The sequence below is a fragment of the Hippoglossus stenolepis genome, chromosome 13 (genome assembly GCF_022539355.2).
Source record: "Hippoglossus stenolepis isolate QCI-W04-F060 chromosome 13, HSTE1.2, whole genome shotgun sequence".
NCBI classification, from domain to species: domain Eukaryota; kingdom Metazoa; phylum Chordata; class Actinopteri; order Pleuronectiformes; family Pleuronectidae; genus Hippoglossus; species Hippoglossus stenolepis.
Window position 1 is genome coordinate 18,753,845 of NC_061495.1, and position 23,945 is coordinate 18,777,789.

At 40.7% G+C, this 23,945-nt stretch overlaps 3 protein-coding genes across 7 annotated transcripts; all 3 read left to right on the forward strand.

The window, feature by feature from the left end:
- The first annotated feature begins 1,444 nt into the window (after positions 1-1,444).
- Positions 1,445-6,424, forward strand: upf3a (UPF3A regulator of nonsense mediated mRNA decay). Of its 2 annotated transcripts, none has more exons than XM_035175071.2 (10): positions 1,445-1,774; positions 2,865-2,971; positions 3,076-3,182; positions 3,353-3,451; positions 3,614-3,724; positions 3,806-3,861; positions 3,947-4,105; positions 4,220-4,353; positions 4,730-5,033; positions 5,198-6,424. In XM_035175071.2, exons 1-10 carry the CDS (start codon positions 1,577-1,579, stop codon positions 5,384-5,386), a joined length of 1,464 nt encoding a protein of 487 aa, XP_035030962.1. In that variant the 5' UTR covers positions 1,445-1,576; the 3' UTR covers positions 5,387-6,424. The 2 variants fall into 2 exon arrangements, with proteins under 2 accessions (XP_035030962.1, XP_035030963.1); XM_035175072.2 differs by having other exon boundaries at positions 4,730-5,021.
- Positions 6,425-6,850: 426 nt separating this feature from the next.
- p2ry8 (P2Y receptor family member 8) lies at positions 6,851-10,716 on the forward strand. The gene is made up of 3 exons (XM_035173787.2): positions 6,851-7,120; positions 8,274-8,593; positions 9,306-10,716. The coding sequence occupies exons 2-3, from the start codon at positions 8,301-8,303 to the stop codon at positions 10,030-10,032; spliced, it is 1,020 nt and encodes a 339-aa protein (XP_035029678.1). The 5' UTR covers positions 6,851-7,120; positions 8,274-8,300; the 3' UTR covers positions 10,033-10,716.
- Positions 10,717-11,142: 426 nt separating this feature from the next.
- Positions 11,143-19,153, forward strand: asmtl (acetylserotonin O-methyltransferase-like). 4 transcript variants are annotated; one of them, XM_035175175.2, is made up of 16 exons: positions 11,143-11,227; positions 12,033-12,148; positions 13,054-13,185; positions 13,278-13,325; positions 13,441-13,505; positions 13,608-13,672; positions 13,825-13,933; positions 14,616-14,976; positions 15,049-15,282; positions 16,422-16,584; positions 16,687-16,886; positions 16,982-17,114; positions 17,190-17,330; positions 17,429-17,551; positions 18,171-18,417; positions 18,630-18,769. In XM_035175175.2, the coding sequence occupies exons 2-15, from the start codon at positions 12,056-12,058 to the stop codon at positions 18,374-18,376; spliced, it is 2,073 nt and encodes a 690-aa protein (XP_035031066.1). In that variant the 5' UTR covers positions 11,143-11,227; positions 12,033-12,055; the 3' UTR covers positions 18,377-18,417; positions 18,630-18,769. The 4 variants fall into 4 exon arrangements, with proteins under 4 accessions (XP_035031066.1, XP_035031067.1, XP_035031065.1 ...); XM_035175176.2 differs by lacking the exon at positions 18,171-18,417 and having other exon boundaries at positions 18,630-19,153; XM_035175174.2 differs by lacking the exon at positions 18,630-18,769 and having other exon boundaries at positions 18,171-18,566.
- Positions 19,154-23,945: the final 4,792 nt, after the last annotated feature.

Sequence of the window (23,945 nt, forward strand, 5' to 3'; positions counted from 1 at the left end):
TGTCAATCTTACACTTCATAAGAATTTGTCTAACACCAAATTGATAAGTGCCTTCTTGTTATATTCATATAGTTCTTGATTGATTTGGAGTCTGTCATTCTTCCAATAGCAAAATCAATTGTATGAAGAACATATTTTAAAGCTTAGAATATTTTTCGTTATCATGAAAATCAATTAATTGTCAAATTGTCCTTTTTAAATTATAAGATATAATTCTGAACTTCCCTTCTTAACACATATAGTATACATAGAGTGATAAAATAAATTAGCCCTATCAACCACAGCACGGGGTGTAAGACCTTGAGCCTGTTGGGCTTTTAATTTGAAGGGCAGCTGTCTGTCAGCGATGGACTGGATGGAGCCCAGATGTTATGATCCTTGTCTCATGGGAGGAGTGAATCACATCCCCCTCCATCAGCTCCAGCATCTCTTCCTTTTCCTCCCGGACATTCGTTCTGGCAGAGAATGGGCTGCACTCCATCCAAGTCGGGCGTCGTTTACACCCAGGACCAGGTCTGTCGGGACCTGGACACCTGCTCCACCTTCGTCTCCAGCCTGAAGAGCTCCGTGTCCACCCCGGAGAGACCCCGGCTGTGTGTGGAGAGCAGCGGCGGCAGGCAAACTTTCCTCTGCGGTGAGTAAACGGATCTATCGAGGACAAACGGCAGTGCGCAGCCCTCATGGCTCAGCGTGGATCATTCAGGTTCCTTTCCATCTGCTCCTCAGTCCCCTACAGAGACGTCCAGGGGCGGTCAATGAGCCAGTCCTCCTGCCCGGAGTCCTGGAGTTCTGCGGGCAGCGGCTCGTCCTCTGCGGATCCGAGCAGCACGGAGCTCCGCAACACGACTGAGTCCGAACATGAGCGATGACACTTCACACTGGCTCCTGGAAGGCAGGACGCATAGGAGTCGGTTCATTTTCACGTCCTGTGTGTGTGGTGCAAAAACACGTTCTCAGCTCCGTTTAGAGAAGATATGTGAAGATGAACCAGCAGCAGCATGGACACGTTTCTGGACACATGGAGCATTTTATTATTTTTCTAATGGCTGCAAATACATCTGAGGAGCAACTGCAATATCATATATGATGATATCCTAAAGTGACCTGGTTGAATTTATACATTAAAAAATTAAGACTATTTATACTTTTCTGCTACTTCATACTTTTTATTCCACAACAATTCCGATAATTCATAATTCATACAAATAAAAATGTATGTATACTTTAATTATAAACTACAAAAGTCCAATTCAAAACAAGGAGAGCACCTACTAACATTAACTCATGCACATTTTCTTTTTATTGTTTTATTCATTTGATAAAACATACTACATATATATTTGTACTTTCACTTGATTTTATCTTCACTTGTATTTTACTATTATTTTACTGTGTTTTTAATTTTTACTGTATTCTATTCTACTTATATTGTTCTGTACTGTGATCTTGGAGCAAGCTGGCACAAGAATCTCCTTCGGGATTAATAAAGTCTTATCTCATCTTATCTTATCTTATCTTACATGTCCACACACTCAGTTCAGAGCAGGGCTTCTCGCGGATCTTCTCGCGATATCACATGTACTCTCGCGATAACACAGTGACAACACGGGCTTGGAGAAGGAGATGGAGAGAGATGCGGTCTGAAAAGGACCAGATGACGGTGGGCAAGGACAAAAGTGTGGTGGAGATTCAGTTCAGGGACATCCCGAGGGACCAGGAGAACTGTGCCGGGGGCAACAGGCAGAAGGAGGAGAAGAAGGAGGTGTTCACGAAGGTAGGGAGCCGAGTGCATTCTGTTATTATGGAAAACAGACATGGAGGAGGAGGAGGCCTGGAGGGAGGTGGGATTACTTCAGCACCACGGACAGCGGCAGTAGAAACTCACTACAGCTCATTTCTCACATTTCAGTCCGACACTGTTTTAATGTATTGGTTGATTTATTCTGAAAATAACGAAATTTACAGTTAATGTTCCACAATAATCCAGTAAACAGCGAAAGATTATCACCATAACATGTCACCAACCTTGTCCGTACCACAGTTTTAGAACCACATATCTTCATTTCCCCCAGTGTTTAAAGAGTAATCAAAGTGTTATGTATTTGTGAGTAATACTGTAAGCTCTAATTCAATTAAATAATATCAAATTAATATCAATATTTCTAGTAAATAGATCCCAAAGCGATGTCTGTGAATGTTCATTTTGCCTTTGTGAATTTTAAAGTTATATATTATTCTGTTTAAGACCATAACATACAATGCGCCCCTGATATTTTCCCTTAGTAGCTTTAAGATTTAAAATGTGTATTATTCCACATTGTCGGACCGTTTTATATCCGTCTCAGCTCGATCCAATCCTTTTCTGAGCTGAATGAATAGTTGCCTTTATTCGTTCCATCAGTTTTTATATGTTGTGCATAGTTTTACTCACCATCCCCTAAAATCCAGCCTGTTATATTTGGTGCTGTTGAAAACTTTGAGACGTCCAGTACTGGTCAAAAGGATTGGAAAATGTTTGCCTGCACAGTGTGAGTGTACACTGACCCTGGTAGAAAAGTGAATTGATAGGGAATGGAAGAAACTGAAGGAGACCAATGTAGGATCCAATTATAGGTGTCTTTCTACAGGGTTACTGTTACTTAAGACTTTCCTGGTTCCCCTTAGAGCAACAGAAAATGAAAAGATTGTTTGCAGGCTGTGTATCTCAGTAGATGTATAAAAGTAATCCTTCACCATAGAGCACATGTCATTCTCTAATCAGAAACTTGATGTGGAAAAGACAACATGTAAAGAACAGAAAGGCTAAAAGTATCCTCCTTATAGAAATGTCATACAGAGAAATATATTGAAATGGTTTGCTGCAGGTGGTGATTCGAAGGCTCCCACCCAACCTGTCAAAAGATCAACTAGAAGAACAGCTCAGTCCGCTGCCATCCTACGACTATTTTGAGTTCTTCCCAGCTGATCAAAGGTACGATAACCTTTATAACCTTAAGATGCAAAATCAGTTGCCCTTCTCTTTTTATGAAAATGTTTATGATTTCTCATTTTCTGTCTTTCTCTCTCTCCCCGTAGTCTCTATCCTCATCTGTTCTCCAGAGCATATATCAATTTCAAAAATCCTGAAGATATCCTGCTGTTCAGAGACCGATTTGACGGCTATGTCTTCATTGACAACAAAGGTAGTTTTGTATTTTGTTGCCAGTATGCTGCCATGAAGGTGGGCACACAGTGGTAACTTGTTTGTGCTAGACTAAATACTAACAAAAACATGTTTATTTTACAAGATTTTAGAGCTTCCCGTTGTGGTCTGTTAAATGAGGAGCTGCCTTTTATTTCAATATTTACTCAGGCCAGGAGTATCCTGCGGTCGTAGAGTTTGCCCCCTTCCAGAAGATTTCCAAGAAGAAACTGAAAAAGAAAGATGCCAAAGCTGGAAGCATTGAAGAAGGTATTGAAATCCTGAGGATCTCTCCTGACGTACTGTAGATGTGCTACTTAGCTTGTAAACGTCTTGTTCCCTCAAGAATGTAAGATATACAGAAACTTGGCGGGAATGATCTGACATATTTTGCTGTAATTTATCTTCATCTTGGCCCTGAAACCCTCTCAGATCCAGAATACAAGCGGTTCTTGGAGAATTACTCCTGTGATGAGGAGAAGTCTATGGCCAACCCTGAGACTCTGCTGGGAGAGATAGAGGCCAAGACCAGAGAGCTCATAGGTACAGAATCATACGCACAGATGATTATTGTCCTGTGACACGATTTCATTCTGCAAATTCACTCCATTTCTTTGGGTTCAGCCAAGCGGACGACGCCTCTGCTAGAGTACATCAAGAATAAGAAAATTGAGAAACAGGTAAGAAAACAAAGTAAATGAAAGAAATGACCTGCAAATTGCTTTGAAATTTGTATAATTTTTTTCTTATTGCTTTATCATATAGAGAATAAGAGAGGAGAAGAGAGAGGAGAGGAGGAGAAGAGAGCTCGAAAAGAAACGGCAAAGGGAGGAGGAGAAGAGAAAGCGGCGAGAGGAGGAGAGACGTAAACGAAAAGAGGCAGAGAAGCAGAAGAAATTGTCCGATAAAGACATCAAAATCAAGGTAACTCATCTTCAGGGATCTTGTCCATTCTCGCTCGTTTGCTGAATACTGACTGTTTGAACGGTGCACAAGCGGATAGTCATGGAGCTTTCCCTGTGTTATCTCAACATTCAGCTCCTGAAGAAGAGTGACAGAGACGACGATGTGGATTCGGACAGAATGAAAGACAAGAGTGACACCGGGGAAACAGACAGGGGGAAATGGGAGAAAGCCGGAGGACAAATGAAGTCAAAGGACCCCAAAGAAAAGTAAGGACATCCTCCACTGAGGCTGGCCACGTTTCTATTACAGGGGACAGTAGTTTCATACACACCTGTGGTAATGTTCAAGTAACAGACACTCATCGATACCAACTCCCTGAAGATGTTAACAAAAAGTGGGGGGAAAAATCCACGCCAGAATCCACACTTAATTCTTTATGCGTTCCTCCCTGACCCTGTTTCGTTGAAATCCGTCCAGCAGTTTTTCCGTAAACCTGCTAACTATCAAACACACAAAATAGTTTTAAATGTCAACATATGTCTGTATGTTATATAAAACATAGACCTTACTGTAAACAGATACCAAGAGTTTTCATAACAGCTTTTTGTGTGTTGTCTATGCGATCTCCCCTCTGGCCACTAGAGGTCAGCCTGAGAGCGACAAGGAGCAGAGAGAGCAGCAGCACGGACGGCGGCAGCGAGACAAGGACCATCGAGGGAAAGATGACGAGAGGAAACGACAGCGGCACCACTACGAGTTTGACAAATTTATGCGCCGCAAAGATGAGACCAAGTGGGGGAAGGGCTACTGCCAAGATCGGGCCAAGAAAGAGGGGCACCATCATGGTTTCTCTTACTGTGCAGATGGCGTGGACAAGCTGGGAAAGGAGGATAGGGAGGAGCTGGGTAATCGGAAGGAACGCCTCCGAAACAAGGTGAGCGAGAAGGTGAGCATGAGGTGGGAGTGGGGGCGGGGTGACGGCTAATCGCTTTAACTTCTATTCGGACACCTTGCCCTTGAGCTTCGAATTAAGAAAGCGAATCGGTATGAATATGTCAAATGATGTGCTGCCTGTCTCTCCCATGTCCCTGCTCTCTTGTCTCTCTGCAGGACCGTCCCGCCATGCAGCTCTATCAGCCGGGCGCGCGCAACCGCAAGCGCATGAGCTCCGGGTGCAAAGGCTACGACTGCATCCCCGTGGGCCCCTCGCCTGAACCCGGGTCAGATCACTGCTTCGAGGTGGTCACTGCGGCCACGGGGCTGGAGAAGGGGCTGGAGAAAAGCAAAGATGAGCAGTGAGCGGTCTGGACGTTCAGAGGAAGTCCGTTATTCAGCTGTTCGGGTTGATGGTGACAGGTTTGATTGAGGGAGGAAGCACTTAAAAAGCAAACAAGTCATTTTCAACAGTGTTTGTTGTAGTAAAGATGAGTGTGAATGTTGCTCCATGTTTTTATTTTACTGGAACACGAACATTTGTATGTTAAATCTTTAGAATACACAGTTTTAAAATGCTGTGAGAAAGGTACAAACAATCATGTGTGATGGCACAACAGTTGACTTGATTTGGTCATCTTGATCGTCGTGCAAATGCTCGAGATGGATTTTTTCAATCCCCCTGATCGCTAGTTTCCTGTTTCATCAAACCTTTGTCACATGGGGTCCAGTGTTCATCCTGTTTTTGATGTGTCCCTGTGAGAGAAGCTCACTCGTGGTGTCCATCAACAGTTTGCTGGTGAATGATCCCGATCCCATCCCCCTGCAACACAACCTGTTACCCAATCTTTGTAGAGTCTCCCGAAACTGGTTCTTTATGATGATGTTATTTATTAAAAATGAAATATAATGTAAGTAGAACTTACAGAGGATGGATGTAGATAATTGAACATGGGGGAATTCTGTCTGTAAAGGTGAATGACTGAGAGAGTTATTATTTATTAAGAGGACAATGGCGACATATTTTCCCACTTTTTATTTGTATTTCTCTTTGTCTTATTACAGTGGGTCTGTCATATTCTAATCAGGTGTCATTCACCATAAACAACAATTTGTTTTGTCAGCTTTGTACATGAGCCATGAAGAACACGTTCTCTACATTTCTATGAAGCATTTATTGGAAATCAAATGGAGGATTGAGGACATAGAAGTGGAAACAATGACTTTTTTATGCTTTTGCATGGTTTTCTATTCTGTCAATTAAATGCAAAAATATTGATAAAGTAATGTAATAGTTAACAAGGCTTTTATTATTTTTGCATATGCCCTGACATTTGTCTATCATACCTCTTGTATCATGTTTTTCTCCTTACAATGTGAGAAAATAAAGCTCTTCTACTGTTGTAAGAGACCAGTGTGTCAGTCATTGCAGTAGTTCTGACAGTTTGGGTGAGGCAGCATTTGTCTGCAGCACTGCCTGGAGTACGTTTATGAATAACAAATGAGTCAGTGACTAAGTTCATAAGCAATTTAGTGGCTGTAGACAATTCTTTCCTCAGACTTTAATTTCTCTTTAAATTTACATTTGAGAGCACGGTTGATGTGATTTGTTGGTGCTCTCAGTTTTCACTGAATTTTTTTTTTTACTCAGGGTTCTTTCCCATGAACTGTCATAATCAACAGGAAGCCAGCACGAGTGCATCCTGACAATTGAGTGTGCATTTTTTCACTTCACTTGAAAACGACACTTTCATTGTGTGCGTTCTTGTGGGTGTTTTCCAATCACTTTCAAGGTTTTCAACAGTACAGACTTGTTTCCTACAACCTTCCTTTAGTTCACTCATCATTTACCGGTAACACTGGTGATGATCTTGCTGTTTGGACTGGAGGAGTCATACACGTGTGCATTTCACAAGAGAACCACCAGGACTGAATCTGATGTGTGGCTTTTACTACCGTTGGTATAGGATGAAGACTGTCACATGGTCCATTTCCTCTCTTTCTGGCAACAAGTTCATGTGAAGTTTCAAACAGTCACAGTATCTGTATCCCATCTATAACTGACGCCCGAGAGCCGTGCTGTTTGCCGCCGTCATAGAGGTGAGTTCTCAACTTGTATTGGTGGTTTACCTGGAGAGATGATAATCAGGTGTATTTCTATTGTTAATATTGACTTGAATTGGACCGAAATTATCTATCAGTAGATTAATACTTTTATTTCGTACTATTATTTTTGGTGTATTTATGCTTAACTTGTGACTAAAAACACCGGTCAACATGACATCTCTAAATGACTTCAGTGACTGAATATAATAAGTAATATTCTCACAATTCTTTTTCTTCTTTTTAACACATAAACAAAAAGAACAAAAAACCTGATTTAGATTCAAACCACAATATTGGAAACGTGTAGACATAACAAGAAAGGGAAGATTACTTATTCTTTAAAAGGCCAAACGAAAGACTTGTTCTGGTTACAATAATAAAAAAATAATCATGTTATGAAAATTAATAAAAGAATTCTACTTTTATAAATTTTGCAATTGTAATTTTTATGGAGGGAAATAAATATCCCATTGTTACCCCAAAAACTCAGTAAACTGATTTTCATTATAGCAATACTTTATGTTTTCTGATATGTTCTGGTAAAGGTGATACCTGTCACTACTTCTGTACTGATTATTGCAGTAATGGTGTTCTTCCCCTTAAAACATCTGTTAAACCTAACCTCTTGTTTGCGGTAACCCCCCCTCACCCTGTGTGCCACGTGTGAGAGAAAGTGTTTGCTCGTCTGTGTTGGGAGTGATAACTATCTCATAAGCAAGCAGAAAATACAATTGTGTTGCCTCTTCATTCAAACACCCCCATAAAAAGCATGTGTTTTGCATGCTGGAGTGCACAAGATACCCAGAAGAGCAGTTGGCACTCCACCACAGATAATGTTTCTCTTTCCTGTGTGAATACTCCACCCAACACTTGGTGGCTCGCACGCGAACAACATAGAGTGATCTTGCTGTAGCATCTTTTTTCCACTGCCATCAATCAGTTTTGTACTCTGGCACAAAAGATTTAATTCAGCGGCACGCATCAACTTAGATTATGTCCAGAGTAGTTTCCTCTGGTGGTGCAGCCTGTGATATCAGATTTTCAGTGATACCTTTTCATTTACACAATTTAACACACAATCACATGATCTGCTCAAAATGAAGATGTACATGACATCTCTTTATGTCCACTTTTCCACAACCCTCAGGTAATTTGAGGCCGTTCCCATCCAGTCATGACGGGAAACTCCAGCAGCACCAAGTTAGACAATGCCACCCTGTCCCTTCTTCAGAGTGGGAACACCAGCATCATCATTTCTGTAATGTATATGGTCGTCACCGCTGTTAACCTGGTGGGAAATGGTCTTTCCATGTGGCTCCTCCTCTTCCGCACCTGGCCCAAGACTCCCTCCATCATCTTCATGATCAATCTCACCCTCACTGACTTGGCCCTCGGTGCTGCGCTGCCGTTTCAGATCACCTACCAGCTCCAAGGATACAACTGGACTATGGGGACCAATATGTGCAGGTATTCTTTATAACAGCAGGACAATGTTGAACCATGGAGAGAGGGTTTCCTTCAACAGAAAAAACACAGTGTATGTCTACAGCCCATCGGATGAAAGGGAAAAAAGCTGAAGGGAAAATGAAAAGTTGTGGTTTTTATGGGAGGGTTCCTCAAACAGGTCCAGTAACTTCTTTGCTTCTTCTCTGGTTGCCTAAAAACCCCACAGAGATGATATGACTCTGGGAATTTACTTGTTCCAGCCAAGAAATAGTCTTAATAACTAAAAAACACACAATGAGTAATTTCGTATTTTAGGACATTTTTCTGGACATGGATCTTGATGATCATTATGCATCGGACAGTGATAGGGAACTGATCAATATAAGTGTGTGTAATTTGGTGAGGATCCAATATAAAAATCTAGTTCCAGTGAATTTAAAAAATGTTTTTTTTTAGGCTCATTCTAGTTACATGCTGATTCTTTACACTAATTAGGGCAGAAAATATTGATTACTGAGCTACAGATTTTATTGCCTGTGGACAGAGCAGGACAGTTTCCAGCCTTTATCCTCGCAGATTCACACTGAAATAAGTGCCGTAGCAATATTCTTAATGAACTTTTAGCCAAAGAGAAAATAAGTTAATTTCCCCAAATATCAACATATCCCTTATATTTTCAGTTTACCATAGCCTGCATGAATCAAACACTCTTCTTCTACGTATCCACCCACAGTGTCCTGACCATCGTCTTCTACACCAATATGTACTGTTCTATCCTGACCATGATGGCCATCAGCATCGACCGCTACCTGGGCATAGTCAGGCCCATGCTGTTCAAACAGACCAGGGAGAGGAAGTCCATCGCTGTCATCAGTTGCCTCCTCATGTGGGCTTTGGTCCTGAGTTTTCTGTGGCCGATGATGACCACAGACCTGACCTACAAAATTCCTGAACTCGGGATCACCACGTGCTTCGATGTGCTGAAGAAAGACATGCTCCCGTCCTCGTTGGCCTGGGCTGCCTTCCTCTTCAGCATCTTCAGCCTCTTCCTTTTCCCTTTCTGTATCACAACTTTCTGCTACATCAGTGTCATACTCAAACTGGCCAAGGATTCCAAGACGGCCCAGAAAAAGAGAGCGATACGTCTGACCACCATTGTTCTCCTGGTCTTCACCCTCTGCTTCGCACCCAACAACATCCTCCTGTTGAGTCATGCTGTGATGAGAATCTTCTACAACAAGTCTCTGTACATGGCTTACAAACTGTCTCTCTGTTTCAGCTGCGTGAATAGCTGCCTCGATCCGTTCATCTACTACTTTGCCTCCAAGGAATTCAGACGAAAGCTGAGGGAGATAATAAACCTGCACAGTCTGAGCAGTATGGACTCAATGAAGCTGGAGCATGTGAGGGGTTTGTTCTCAGCAGAGTTCGCTTCAGCAGGTCAAGAGAGAAACGAATAGAAAAGGTGCTTTGATGCCACGGCACACAACGTCAGAGAGCCAGGGAATGTAAGGCAATGCATAAGAGTGAGAGCTGTAAAGAAGGAAGTGAAAGAAAAATAGTGTGTGAAGGGTTGCCAGAGTATGACAATCTCTTACAACATAATATCATGTGTGGAATTTCCAAATGATCTTACTCCAGTTATTTTTATATGAGCACCATAGAACAAATGGAGATTGACTTCAGCTGTGGGTCTTCGCCAAAATCATAGGTTTAAACTATAAGTTTTTATTAAGAATGAACTGTTTGTTTGTATATCTATGTCCGTAAATTCTATTATCTGCCACAGCAAGCACTATAATCAGTAATTCTGACAAACTATGTAGCATCCACATGTGTCAATTAAATGAGAATGAAGTGTTAAATTTCGCTTTCACTGTGCCCAAACATAGCCGAGGTTTTAAAATGTACATTTTGAACATTACTTCTGTGAATGTCTGTGGTTTGTGATAATCTAGGATTTACCATAGACTATAGCCCATTCACAAAGGCTGTAGTCTATACACTCCCTTCATCTCCATCAGACATTTTCTTATGTATAAATACTTTAAACATTGACACTTGACACATTGAACAGAGGATGTACAAACAGAAATTGTCATTTGTGAATATGGGCTATACAAATAAAATGTTATTGATTGGTTGATAGTTTCCTCGTTACGGTGTTCCTCTTAAAAAAAATAAAATTATTATTATTATTTAAATTATCATGTTTACGATTATTGGAAGTAACAGCAGTGGTAGGAGCTTGGATGCTATTCCTCCTCCAACAATCGGTTATTGATGGATCCACTCTGAAAATGTCTGTACTGTGATTTTTTAAAAAAACATTGTTTTTCTGAGATAACTATCTCAGATATTCCGAGATAAGTTCTCAGAAAAACAGAGCTTTTTTTTTTTCAAGTGAATGCAATACGCTTCCGTATAAAAGTGGTATTATCAATTTAATTAAATTAATTTAATTCCATTGGTCAGTATAATAATAATAATAATAATAATAATAATAATAATAATAATAATAATAATAATAATAATAGTTTGCTGCTTCTCCAACAAGTGTGTGATTGGTGGATCCACCGCACACGTCTGACGTCATCCCGTATGCGCCGTCACTCTGTCTGGTCGATGCCTCTGTCAGTTTTCTAACTTGTTCAGGTGAGTGACACGTTTCCTTCTGTAATTTAACTCTGATACTGTGAAACATGTTGTTTAATGGCCGTGTTGATTCAGTCGCTTCTTCTTCACGCTGTAAACTCACCGAATAAACGCTTGAGTAACGTTATATACTGTCAGTTTGGCTTTAGCTACACAGGCTAAAGCTAAATGCTAATGCGGCTAAACACTAAGTTAGACCAAGTAGAGCAGAAGAGCAAGGAGTTATATGTCTTATATTATCTGCTATAAGCACATTCATAAGTATTATATATTATTAACCACATATCGTTGGTACAGGCGCTGCACAACCTCTGTCCTTTCTGTTCTTTTATCCATTTTATGTAACATTATGTCTTTTCTGTGAGTTCAGTTGACAGCAGCACTGTTTTCTCATCAAATGCATTGTTATTGTTTGTTTGAGACACAGGGAGCAACGGCTGCATGTTGTTATTGTTATTTTCAGTTTAGATGCATCAATTTATTGTTTAATCCAATCAAGTTGTCAGAGAATAGTTAAAAATATCCACAGCAATGTCCCATAGCCCAAAGAGACTCCTTTAAGTAAGAAGGTGATGCATTAACATTAATATATATATGACGCAAACCCTCATGTTAAAGAAGCTCTAACAGGAGAATGTTTAACATTTTCTCTTGTGTACTAGTTCTCTTATCTAATTAGTTGCTGATTGATCAGCCTCCTGATAGTTTAGCTCTATGGGTATCTCCTCTGTGACAGTGAACAGCTGCACTCGTGCGAGAGAACTAGGCCACATCTGTAACGTTCACCTGTTTGTATGACCTAAAGAGCAGTCAGACGAGAGGGCCACCATGGTGCTGAACCCTGTCATTTCCAAGCTCTCCGGCAAACTGGTCGTGCTGGCGAGTGCCTCTCCGAGGAGACTGGAGATTCTTCGCAACGCGGTAGGTCTCCTCCTGTTTATACTCATAGGAACTGTTTGTATATTGCAGCTACTACATTACACTCAAATACATTTTTCCTGTGAAAGTACATGTTGAATTGAGCTTGAAAAAGTTGACTCCCCAAAATTGTGTGTTATTGTTTACAGACTGAATTAAAATGAGCATGTTGATAAAATAGTCCAAAGTCTGTACAGTAAATCTTTCATGACCTATTTTAATTATCAGGTGACCTCTCGGCAGTTCCACTGAGTTCAGACTTTTTTTGCTCCACGTGTGAGGTTTGACCTGCAGTTATGCAATAATGGACTGTAAGGGAAATGTAACATTTTGATCATCCACAATTCAATCATGTTAATTTCCCCTTGGATTGATCATGATTGAATTTTGTACAATGTAACCTTGATCATGCTGTATCCTGTACAACTGAATGAATCTTGGCCCGATTGCCTAAACTATGGCATTGTTGCCTTGATGTCTGCATCAAGAAAGATCCTGACCTTTAGCTTTAGAAATTTCAACCATCAACCAGAGGGGAAGAAGAATAGATAGCAAAGAAGAACAGCTTCCATCGGTGTGCATATTACAAACAGCCGTTGTCTTGTGCACCATGCTCTGAGCATTAAAGTGTGACAATACTGTAAGAGATTTGTGTCTCGTTCCTCGTTGTCAGAGTGGGATTGCAGAATTGCCACGACAGGACACATATGCACTAATATGTCTGCAAGGATTATATCGGTTGTTATTTTTTAACCTATTGCACCCCCCCTGTCCATAGATTTCAAATGAAGCAATTCACACACTAAAGTAAATAAACCCTGGGCTGAATGAACATTTATTTTGTGTTGTTGTTTTGTTTATCTAATAGCAGTGATTAAAAATAACTATTTTGTGTATATTCATGTCAGGGTTTACGCTTTGAGGTGGTACCATCCTGGTTTAAAGAAACCCTTGAAAAGGGACTTTACACAGCGCCTCATGAGTACGCTGTTGAGACAGCCAAACAGAAAGCCCTGGAGGTGGCCAGGAGGATGCCCATCGTGAGTCAAGAGTATTTTTGTCTGACACTATTCATCGCATTTTGGCTGTCGATCTACATGTTCATTTCATAATGTGTCTTCATCTGCTTTAGAAACATTTGAAAACTCCGGATATTGTAATTGGAGCAGACACTATTGTGGTAAGAGAAAGAACATTTCAAAGTATTTTATCTGTTAATTGTCTGCAATACACATTTATTGTCTTTTTTAAATTTATTTATTTGTATTCACTATAATGTTTTGTCATGTCCGTAGAGTGTGGATGGGATGATTCTAGAGAAGCCAGTGGACAAACATGACGCTTACAGGATGCTGTCGAGGTTAGTTTCATTTACGTGGTTTCTGTGTGAATTATCAACAGACACTTTCACACTGACACTGAACATTTCACTTTGACACTGACACTTTTCTCTTGTTCACAGTTTGAGTGGGAAAGAGCACAGTGTCTTCACTGGTGTAGCAATTGTCCTCTGTCATGAGAAAGAAAGTGAGTCAAAAGTGTATTTTCTTTTGATTGATTCATTGATTCATCAGAAAATCTGTACAATTGAGTCTATTGGAGAATTTCATGCTACTTTTATACATGTACTGTATACGGGAAGGTTTTACTGGCCATTTACAAACTCCCCTGACCTGCAGATGAAGAAGTGGATTACCAGCTCATTGACTTCTTCGAAGAAACAAAGGTGAAGTTTGCTGATCTCTCAGAAGATATGCTGTGGGAGTACATCAATAGTGGTGAACCCATGTGAGTATTATCATTTGAACTTTTCTCATTCGTAACAGCTATTGATTTGTCCTGGTTTAGTAACATCAGCATACATTTAGTCCATGGCGGTAATGTCAGTGGATTTTGAGCTTCATGAACTCGTTGCTTTTTGGACTTTGACGCCTGAATTTTGTTCCAGCTGTGTTTGTTCCAGCTGTGTTTACCTTGTGTGCCAGAAAAGCAGTTTTCAGGCAAGAACCTGGAAAATGAAGGAGGACGGGCATGATGTTTAAATTCTGCTGACGTGTTTTTGATTACAGGCCTCAGTCCTTATTATCAAAAGCTCTCGAATCTTGTTGTCTTTCCAAGTTGACATATCTGCCTGCATCCTCCAAGTGTATGGGTCGTCTTTTTAATCTTGACATTCTTTTTGTGTGTGGTTGTTTTTTAGTTTTTTCAGTTTTATGTGTCTCTCGGGTTAGATCATCAACACGCCCACTTGCTCACTGTGAATATTTTCCTGCTTTATTTCCACATGGGCACATTTTACTAGGAGGTTGGCAGGAAAAGTTCCAGAAAATGTACAAAACAAGTGTCTCAGACATTTGCTATCCCACAAACTCCCCCTCCAGAATATTTCTGGAAATCTCTGAAAGCAGCATCATACAGTGTGTGAACTGTATCTTGTTGTTTTAGTGAAAAGTCTGCCTCTGTGTGTTAGGGACAAAGCTGGCGGTTATGGTATCCAGGCTCTTGGGGGAATGCTGGTGGAGTACGTCCATGGAGACTTCCTCAATGTCGTTGGGTTCCCCCTCAATCACTTCTGCAAACAGCTGGACCTTATTTACAACCGCTGTACTTCCTCTTCAGACCAGGAGAGTGCATTGGCTCGTCTGAGCCAGAGCGGCCCTCACCCCACCTCAGTACTCACTCAGCTCCCACACAACCTGCCAGATCCGTCCAGTCAGAGTCCCAGCTCTTCAGCCAAACACAACTCCTCAGCCAGCCTCAGACCAAACAGCCCACCTGCCAGTCAAACACATCTCACCCACGACAGCCCTTCATTCAATCCAGTCCATAAGGTTTGTAAGTTTCACCCGATGAGCAAAATCCATCAACTTGTTTTATTTACAGCAGACCATCTATTTTAACAGGTGAAAAAGAAAGACGGTGACAGTGAAGTGAGTGAGAGTTCATGGATGTTGGTGAACAGCTTCTCTAAAGATAGAGGAGCTGAGATCATAGGCTCTGACAACACCACATTACCGCTGATCCCCAGCAGAGGGCAGGTGATCGAGCTCAATGTGGCAAAGCAGGAGGACAGTGAACCTAAAAGAGAGGATCTGCAAAGAATCATTGAACTAATGGATGGATTCAAAGCCTCAAAGGTATTGGGGTTTAAACTCTATACTTACTCTTGAAATATGAACTTGTATTGTTTGCAATTATTGTATTTGACTCGTGGGGGGTGTAATGAAGTGTTTAACCTAGTTTAAGGGGGAGAGGTTTAACATTTTTGGAAAATACTTTAACTGTCTTGCCAAGAATGGAAGATCAGTACCACTCTCATATCACTCAATAATGTTGCAGCCAGGAAAACAAGAGGAAACAACCACACTGGCGTGCCATAAGGCAGAACAATTCAGCTTATGAACACCTTTTAACTTGTTACAAAAATCTGTACCAAAAAAAAGTGCAAAATGAAGATGTGGTTTTATGTGTTAGGTGGTTTTACTTGTAATTCTGGTTCAGCTGCCCTGACTTCCTGTTTCCCTGCCTGTTGCCTGGCAACCTCCAGGTGACCACAAAATGCTAACAGGATAACGGTTAAACAAAGAAACAAAAGATATAATGTGGTAATTAGTGAGATTTTGGGGTGCTGTTTAAAATTAAACAGAGCGTGAACTTGATCTCTTAATCCAACTCTCAAGGCAAAAAATAAGCATATTTCCCAAAATGTTGGAATGTTCATTTAGGATCTTAAAACATTTTTCTCAAGTGGAATGAAATTGATAATGCACATTCATAGAACTGCAGTGGAAAACATAAAACCTTTTTATTTGTTATAACTAGAATGGCACTTACCAATCAGTACCTTTTTTAAATCAAGCTGCCTCAAGTTGCACAAACTTAAATATCAGTCCCCCTGAATCCCTGGAAAATCAGTTGAAATATTGAAACACGCACCATCTCGCAATGGTAAAGAAAGTGAAAGAAATTGCTGTATCCGCCCCCAGATCCATACCAAAATTACTGGGTTGTTCCCGGACCCATTACCCATCCTTCCACCGAGTTGCATTGTAATCTGTTTCGTAGGTTTTGTGTAATATTACCAACTAACAAACAAACAGATACAAACATAATGCCCTTGGAGGATATAACTAACAGAAACGATCTACCATGAGTGTCAAGCTCCAGATGCCACAGAGTTTTATTTTATTTGTCTGACATCACTTGTGACATTTGCATATATACAATTTAATTTATTTTCCTTTATCCATTCTGTCTTTCCGAAAAAACTTTCCAGGCATTGTTTACTGCTTCCAAGTTATGTGTGTTCGACCTGCTTCATCGCAGCCCAGGGCTGGATTCAGCACAGATGGCCCAGGAGATCAAAGCCTCTGTGAAGGGGACTGAATGCCTGTTGGAGGCTTGTGTGTCTCTGGGACTGTTGAAGAGCAAAGACAGAAGTTAGTCAGCTCTCAACCCTGTTGATAATTCCATGACAATCACTTTTTCCTACCTTAAAACATGTAATACTAAACCTTTGACTGTCTTATGGTGTCTCCCAGCATGCCAAAAGCCTGTGTACGAGAACACAGATCTGGCGGTGCGTTTTTTGAGGTCAGATGCATCTTACTCTCTGCACGGATACATCCAGCACTGTAACAACACAGTGTGGCCTATTTTCTCACACCTTGAGAGTGCTGTGCTAGAAGGTACTCACCAGCATGAGAAGGCCTTTGGCAAAAAAACAAATGATTTGTTTCAGGTGATTAACCTCAAGTTCACCCTCAGATTTATGCACATTTACGCAGATAAGATCACATTCAAAATACTTTACATTTGTCACGTCTCTTTTTAAAGGATGCTTACTACAACAGTCAAGAAATCAAGCTGAGATTCATGCGTGCCATGCACAGCATTGCCAAAGTAACAGGAAAAGATGTGGCCACAGCCTTTGATCTCTCCACTTTTAAGTCTGCCTGTGATCTTGGAGGTAAGAAGAATTTCAACAGTTAAAATCTTCTGTTTGAACAATAAATCAATTCCTCAACTTTTGTTTTCTCTCAAGGATGCACTGGTGCCATGGCCTACGAGTTTACTAAAGCTCATCCTGGGTTGTCTGTGACAGTGTTTGACTTACCTGCTGTTGTTGAGATGATTGAACATTTCCAGCCGCAGCACAAAGACAACAGGGTGTCATTTGTAGCAGGTAAGATCGTTTATCTGCACTAAAAATACCAAAGTGACAAATATAAATGAACACTTTCTCGTTCTGTGACAAAAAACGTGTCCTTGTTTTATGAACAGGAGACTTTTTTCAAGACGAGTTGCCCAAAGCAGACTTGTACATCCTGGCGAGAATTCTTCATGACTGGTCTGATGAGAAGGTGCACACGCTGCTGAGTAAAATTGCGCAAACATGCACATCAGGTACAATTTTAACATTTTAAAACTAACTTTTTCTATTGCCACATAGCCAGTGGTAAAAGTGTTGACTTAGCAATCAAATTTAGTATTAAACAATGACAATGTTCGTGTTTGGCTTCTATTTCTATCACACCCTTTCTTCTTCTGAAGTTAGCATGCTAAACAGCTAGCCCTGGCCTGTCTGTCTCATCACTTTCTGATATAAAGTTACTTGAGCCTATACAGTCTGCTCTGAAGTAGAAGTGCTGCTCTGATTGTCTATTATAACTTATTTTATTGTTGAAGCTCTTGGCAAGGGACCAACACCTTTTTCTAGCAGAGACGACACAGAAAACTTACAAACAGCACCCAAGTCTTTTATCTTGTTGATATCATGCTTTTACTGATCACTGAAACTAACGTAGTATGATGAGAATAGTAACTAGCCTTTTCTGATTAGTTTGAGAATCACAGCTGTGGAGTAGTTTTCTTTTCCTAATTTCTTTTTCTTGAGATATATTCAGAAGACAGAATAAATGTAAAGAAATTAAATAAAAGGTGATAAGAGGATGCCAAACTACAAGTATTGTTCTCTAAAGTTGTACACCTGCATACATGTCACACACTTTCACCATGCTGCCAGGCTGTGGACTCCTGCTAAGTGAGATCTTCCTGGATGAAGACAGAAGGGGCCCGAGTCGTGGGCTGCTGCAGGCCCTCAGCATGAGCGTGGGGAAACAAAGGAGCGCAGCAGAATACACTCTGCTATTGAAGAGCCACGGTTTCATCACAGCACACGTCAGACATACTGACAACTTACTGGATGCTATGCTCTGCATCAGAGTGTGACATCACTCAATGGGACTATACTGATGATCTCGTAATATACTGTATGTTGTGGCCAAGAACTGTCGAAATCGAGAATGTTTTTATGAACAATGTTTTGTTTTAATATGTCATACAAAGATAGATCATATGAAAAATGGTCTGTTTATGTGTGAGGTTTTTCAAACAAAATAAATGTGGTTTTGTTCATGTCTTCCAAGCCATTTTCTGATTTCCCCATACACTAAGGTGTTGAACAATCTCTGTTGGGTCTTAGGATGTGCACTACTCATAGCTGAGACCATGTTGGACGGACTGACACCCTACTCTGCCCTGCAGTCTCTGAACATGCTTGCCCAGGCTGAGGGAATGGAGAGAACAGAGAGCAAATACACTGACATGCTAAGCAAACACGGATTTGGGAACATGCGTGTGGTTCACACAAGGAACTTCTTAGATGCTGTTCTTGCCATTAAAATGTAGCAAGGCAATCATGCACACAAACGCATATAGGTTTTTGGTTTGTCTTAATGTATTTTATGAGTTTTAGTTATTTGATTAATGGATAGTTTTCAATATAGTAATTGAATGATGAAAAACTATTCATTATCCTTTAAAATCCTGTCTTCAAAATGTAAAAAATATCGTCAGCAAAATGTACCTAACGGCAGATATTTAAATATGCATTAAACAGATTTTATTTCTTCAACTGGATTAATTCTATGGATTCATAAACACTAATGGAGCAATTAAATGGGTTCTTAAATGTTTAACAATCACATTAAATGTGTTATTTCTTCATTTTGTGGTCCTCCACTGAACTGACTGAGTTATTTTGTGCATCCCTTCCACCCACTGCAGTTATGTCTATAAAATGTCTTAATCCCTTTGCATGGAATTATCAACAACAAAATAATGACCATTTCATATTAACTCTTTTCTCTTGCTACTTAGATGATATGATGCAGTGAGAGTGGCTGCTACGTTTATTGATAATCAACCTTTATATTAGGAATATGATCTACTGTACATACACGTATGGGTAACTATGAATCCAGAATATCCTAGTTTGTTTTATCAGTGCAGCGATACATGGACCAGTCTGATACTGAGAAAAATCTTTTGGAGTTTGTGTTCTGCAGTCTGCCTACGATTTAGACTGTTTTCTTCTGTTAATTATCCTACCTTGGGTCACCATTATGTCAGCTAAAAGGAACTGAGGAGCAGTTGGACATCATAAGACCGTAAACATGCTTTTTGTGAGGAAATGGTGCCACTTTTATCCATATGCTTCCCCAATGCAATCACTCAGCTTTGCTTTTGGGAAGTACAGACCCTCTTAGCGGGGGCGGATAAGCTCACAACATTGAGGCACCGTTTTTCTTGTAACTTAACCGCTGATGGTGGGGCTGGAGTCACATCGCTGGAGCCCCCTACAACCCACTGCATTTTAATGTTGGAACAGCAACAGTTGTTCCAGCCAGATGTGATTGGAACGCTGTACCAGTCCAAGGCTTCTTAGTTTTCCTGGGTATGGGATTCATCATGGCCCCTTCTTTGTCACCACATTTCGAGGCGCAGAACTTCATGTTATACCTTGAATATCAGTACTAAATTAATTATATAACTCTCACCAGATGGTAGATTTGTTTTGTGGAAACTCTACCTAATTAACATACTGATGATGCATTAGAATCCAGGCTGTCTGGGACCGTTTGGTGTGTTTTAGAATGCTCACTCCAAAAGCACTCAGTCTGTGGTCAGCAGGATGATGGCTGTGGCTGGGGTGTGTGTGTCCTGCCTTTTAATACTCTGGACTGTCATATTAAGATGATGCAATCTGGATGCAACAGGGCTAAGATGATTAAAGAAGAAATAATAACATCTAAGTAGTGTTATCATCTAAATAGGATGTCATTTTGTCATGACTTCATGTTTACTTCAGCTTTGTAAAAGGCTGGAGGAAGATTGCCAGTGATGAGGGAGGAAAAGCCTGTTTTTCATGGCGGCCATGTCAAACGTGTTCTTGAGGGATGGGTGGAGTCTTGCTCTTCATCTTGTGTGATGGGTTCAGGACATTTTTCTCTGGCAAGCCTCATTCTCCCATCATGAAAATCTCATACAACCTCTCATAACCTGAAGATTTAACCTCCCCCTGTGCTCCCACATCACTTTTGCTAAGTTAAGTCCCACAAACCGATAGATAATTATATCAAAGCACTGTCTATTTAATCGCAGCATGTATTATTGCTCCATTTGGCCCGTTAGAGCACAACTCTCCTTTTCCTCCCACAAATGATCAAACTCCGACTTCATCTCCTTTGACGTTAATCTATCCCAAATTTAAGCTGTGGAGAAAAACACTTTGCATGTCACCGTTTTTGCTGACAGTACATGCAGCCCACCTTCCCAAGTGATATTCGATATCCTGGAAATGTAACCCAGATATTTATTTTCCAGCTGCAGGACACTTAACACACTGCTTTATTTTCTTGCTATGGCAGTGTCTCTCCTCAGGGTGGCATCACAAACCCGCAGATCTCCTCAGAAAACTCGGACAAACCCAGAGTTCCTGTTTCGTTGAAGCTGTAATTCTTTCCAGTGGAAGTGAGAATTTATATATTTGAACAATGAGTGGCATAATTCATGGTTTATGTTGCCAAGTTTAGGAATTCATTTGTGCTTCATGTGCTTGGTTGGTGATTTAGACTCAATGCAGAGAAGTATATGACACAACCCTTCCATTCCTCACAGATAAACCTTGGATTTCAGTTTTGAAGCAGCAGGTGAAAGCAGCCAAACATTTGACGAGAATGTGGGAATATCTCTGGCCAGGATAAATCGGTTTTATTCTTTGTGACACTGAAAGTGTATCCGGATTACTCTTCATTTTGGATCCCTCTCTAAGTATTTTCCTCGAGGGGTAATAAGGGTGGTCATGTTATTCATGGCTATTTTCTTGTCAGTCCGGGCTCAGGCTCTTTGTGACATCTAACTGATTTCCATGACTCACTTTTTTTTATCTGTCAATGAGGAGAGACAAGGGGGAGGTTATTCTGAAGTTCAAATATGACAGTGAGCGTAAATCACATACGGTTTGTGTTATTGTTAACACACACTGAATGCATCAAAACACCAAACACTGCAGCACTTTCACGCTACACTGACTGTGAAAGCCTGCATTGATTCATGGCCTCATACACACACATGCATTCCTGATCAGTTCTTTTTTTAAGTGACACCAAATGCTTGTGTGAGGCCCGTGAGCTACAGATGAGCATCACGAGTCCAACGGCAGAGTTTATGTTCCCTTAAAGCATGATGAAGCATTTCCATGGAGGGATTTGCATATCCTTGCACATCCAGTGTCCCAGCTGCACCCGTTCACCCTCACAATGCCTCGGCTTTTGTGTACGAGCGTCAACAGCAGAGACTCCACGAGGGCTTTCTAATGAAAACCATTCAAGTCAATCAAGTTTACCAGAGACCAAAGGCCAGTGTAATTTGGGAAAATTGCTGAAACTCCAAAGTAATCTTATGTAATGTGATCTTGCCTATTGAACACTGGCTGTACTGTACGTGTCGGATAAGAGCTCAGTCATTTTCTTCAAATGCGGACTTGACAAGCAGCATGAATATAAACCTGCAAGTAATCATCATTCTAGTGTTAAGTGCTTTGATATTAAAATGACTGATTTAAGACCATTTGCTGCTAGTAGATAGCGATTTGAAAGCACTTCCACATGTTGATAGGGGAGGATAAGCTGGGTTTGTGAACCAGGAGAACTGCATGTTGTGTTTGCTGTTGCAGAAACAGCCAGTGAAAACACGCCAGGGCTTAATTCATGTCCTTTGTTTTCAGTTGAGAAATCAGACTTAAAAGAATGACGCAAAGTAATAACAGCGACGTTTTATAAGATCCAGTAGGTTAATAGCATTTGTAATGGAAATCTTGTACTTCAGTGAAATCCCATGCCACTTCCAGTACAGCCACTAGGAGGAATCATTGACTAAAGAATGCATCACGGCTGATTTTGTAAAGTTTTATTGTTTGTTGACACGTCTGTCAAACTGACAGGAGAGGACAGACAATTTCACCACTGGGTTATTTGAAATATTACAAATATCCTCGTCAAACTCTGGTGTTATCTTAGTTGAGAAAAATAAACACGATCATTGTTTCAGCCTCTTTGTGACTTTGGGGAAAGGATACACAGAATCCAAATAGTTGCACGCAGAATAACAAACACTCTCTAATCAGTCTGTTTTTTTTTCCAGAATTGCCGCTCAAAACTGAACTCGTGCGCGGGCACCTGTTTCAAAGCACAGTCTTGTTTATCAAAGTCCTCCTCCGTCAACAAACAGAATAGGCGCGATGATGGCTGGCTCCTCAACTCAAATCTGATTTCAGCAAATGTGCAATTGTTCAAAGTGAGTTGTGCTTCATTGATTTGTTTCAAGGCAGAGGAAAAATAACCCCAGGGCTTCTACCGGTTAGAAATAACAATGGAGTCCTTCTCTGCTGTCTGTAGTTTTCTCTCTCCCTCTCTCTGTCTCTGTTTTCTGGCGTGACATCAATGGTGGATCAGATTTTCACTGTGGATTTAACTGCTGGTTGTGGCTGTAAGGAAGTACTTTACTGGATCTCCATTGGACATAGAGCAGTGTGCAGGCTCAGCCACTGCACTTTAATATGACACTTTGCTTGATTTGTCGAATTTCAACGAAAGGTTTGACACTTAACAAAACCTATTATCATCTATTTAATAGCCCTTTTTCGTCCTGAGTGTTTGAAGAGAAGTTGTTTACACCACTGTCACGTCTGCGTGCTAAGTATGGAGCTGTAGCAACTATTAGCTTAGCTTAGCTTAACTTAGCCCAGTTAAAGCCTGGAAAAGGGGGGAAACATCTTTGTTGGCTCTGACCAGAGTTTACAAATACACCTTCCATAATTAATTAGTACATTTTTAAGTTGTATAAAAAACAACACAATAGAACTTTTACAGGGTGATAAGTGCCACGGTTAGTGTTTACATGTATTCTAATGTACATATATAGCAGTTGTTTAGAAGTGACTGTCATTTTAAACTCAGGACCGTTTCTGTTTCTCCATGTTTCAGGTCTTTATGCTAAGCTAAGGTATGCTAACCACCTCCTAGCTTTATCTGCACACTCAAGTGTACAGATACAGTGTACATCTTGTTGTCCAACTCAGGCCAAGTAAGTGAGTAAGCATAGCTTAGCTTAGCATGAAGACTGAAAACATGGAGAGACGGCTTGTTATTAACAGAAACGCTAACACCAACCACGATACCTAAAGATATAGTTCAACGAAAAATTTAAATTCACTTATCTACTCACCACTCTGCCGATGGAGGGGTAGGGTGAAGTGTTTGAGGTCACAAAGCACTTGGAGTTTCAGGGGTAAACAGCGTTGCAGCCAAATGCAATACAATTTAAGTAACTGGTAACCACTTCTTTAAACAGAAAAAAATAACATGCCTCCATTCTGCTCCTGTGGTGTCATCCAAGTGTCCGTAAGCCCCGCTGTTCAAGTTCGACTCGGAACGGCATCATTTCCACCATGTTTTTA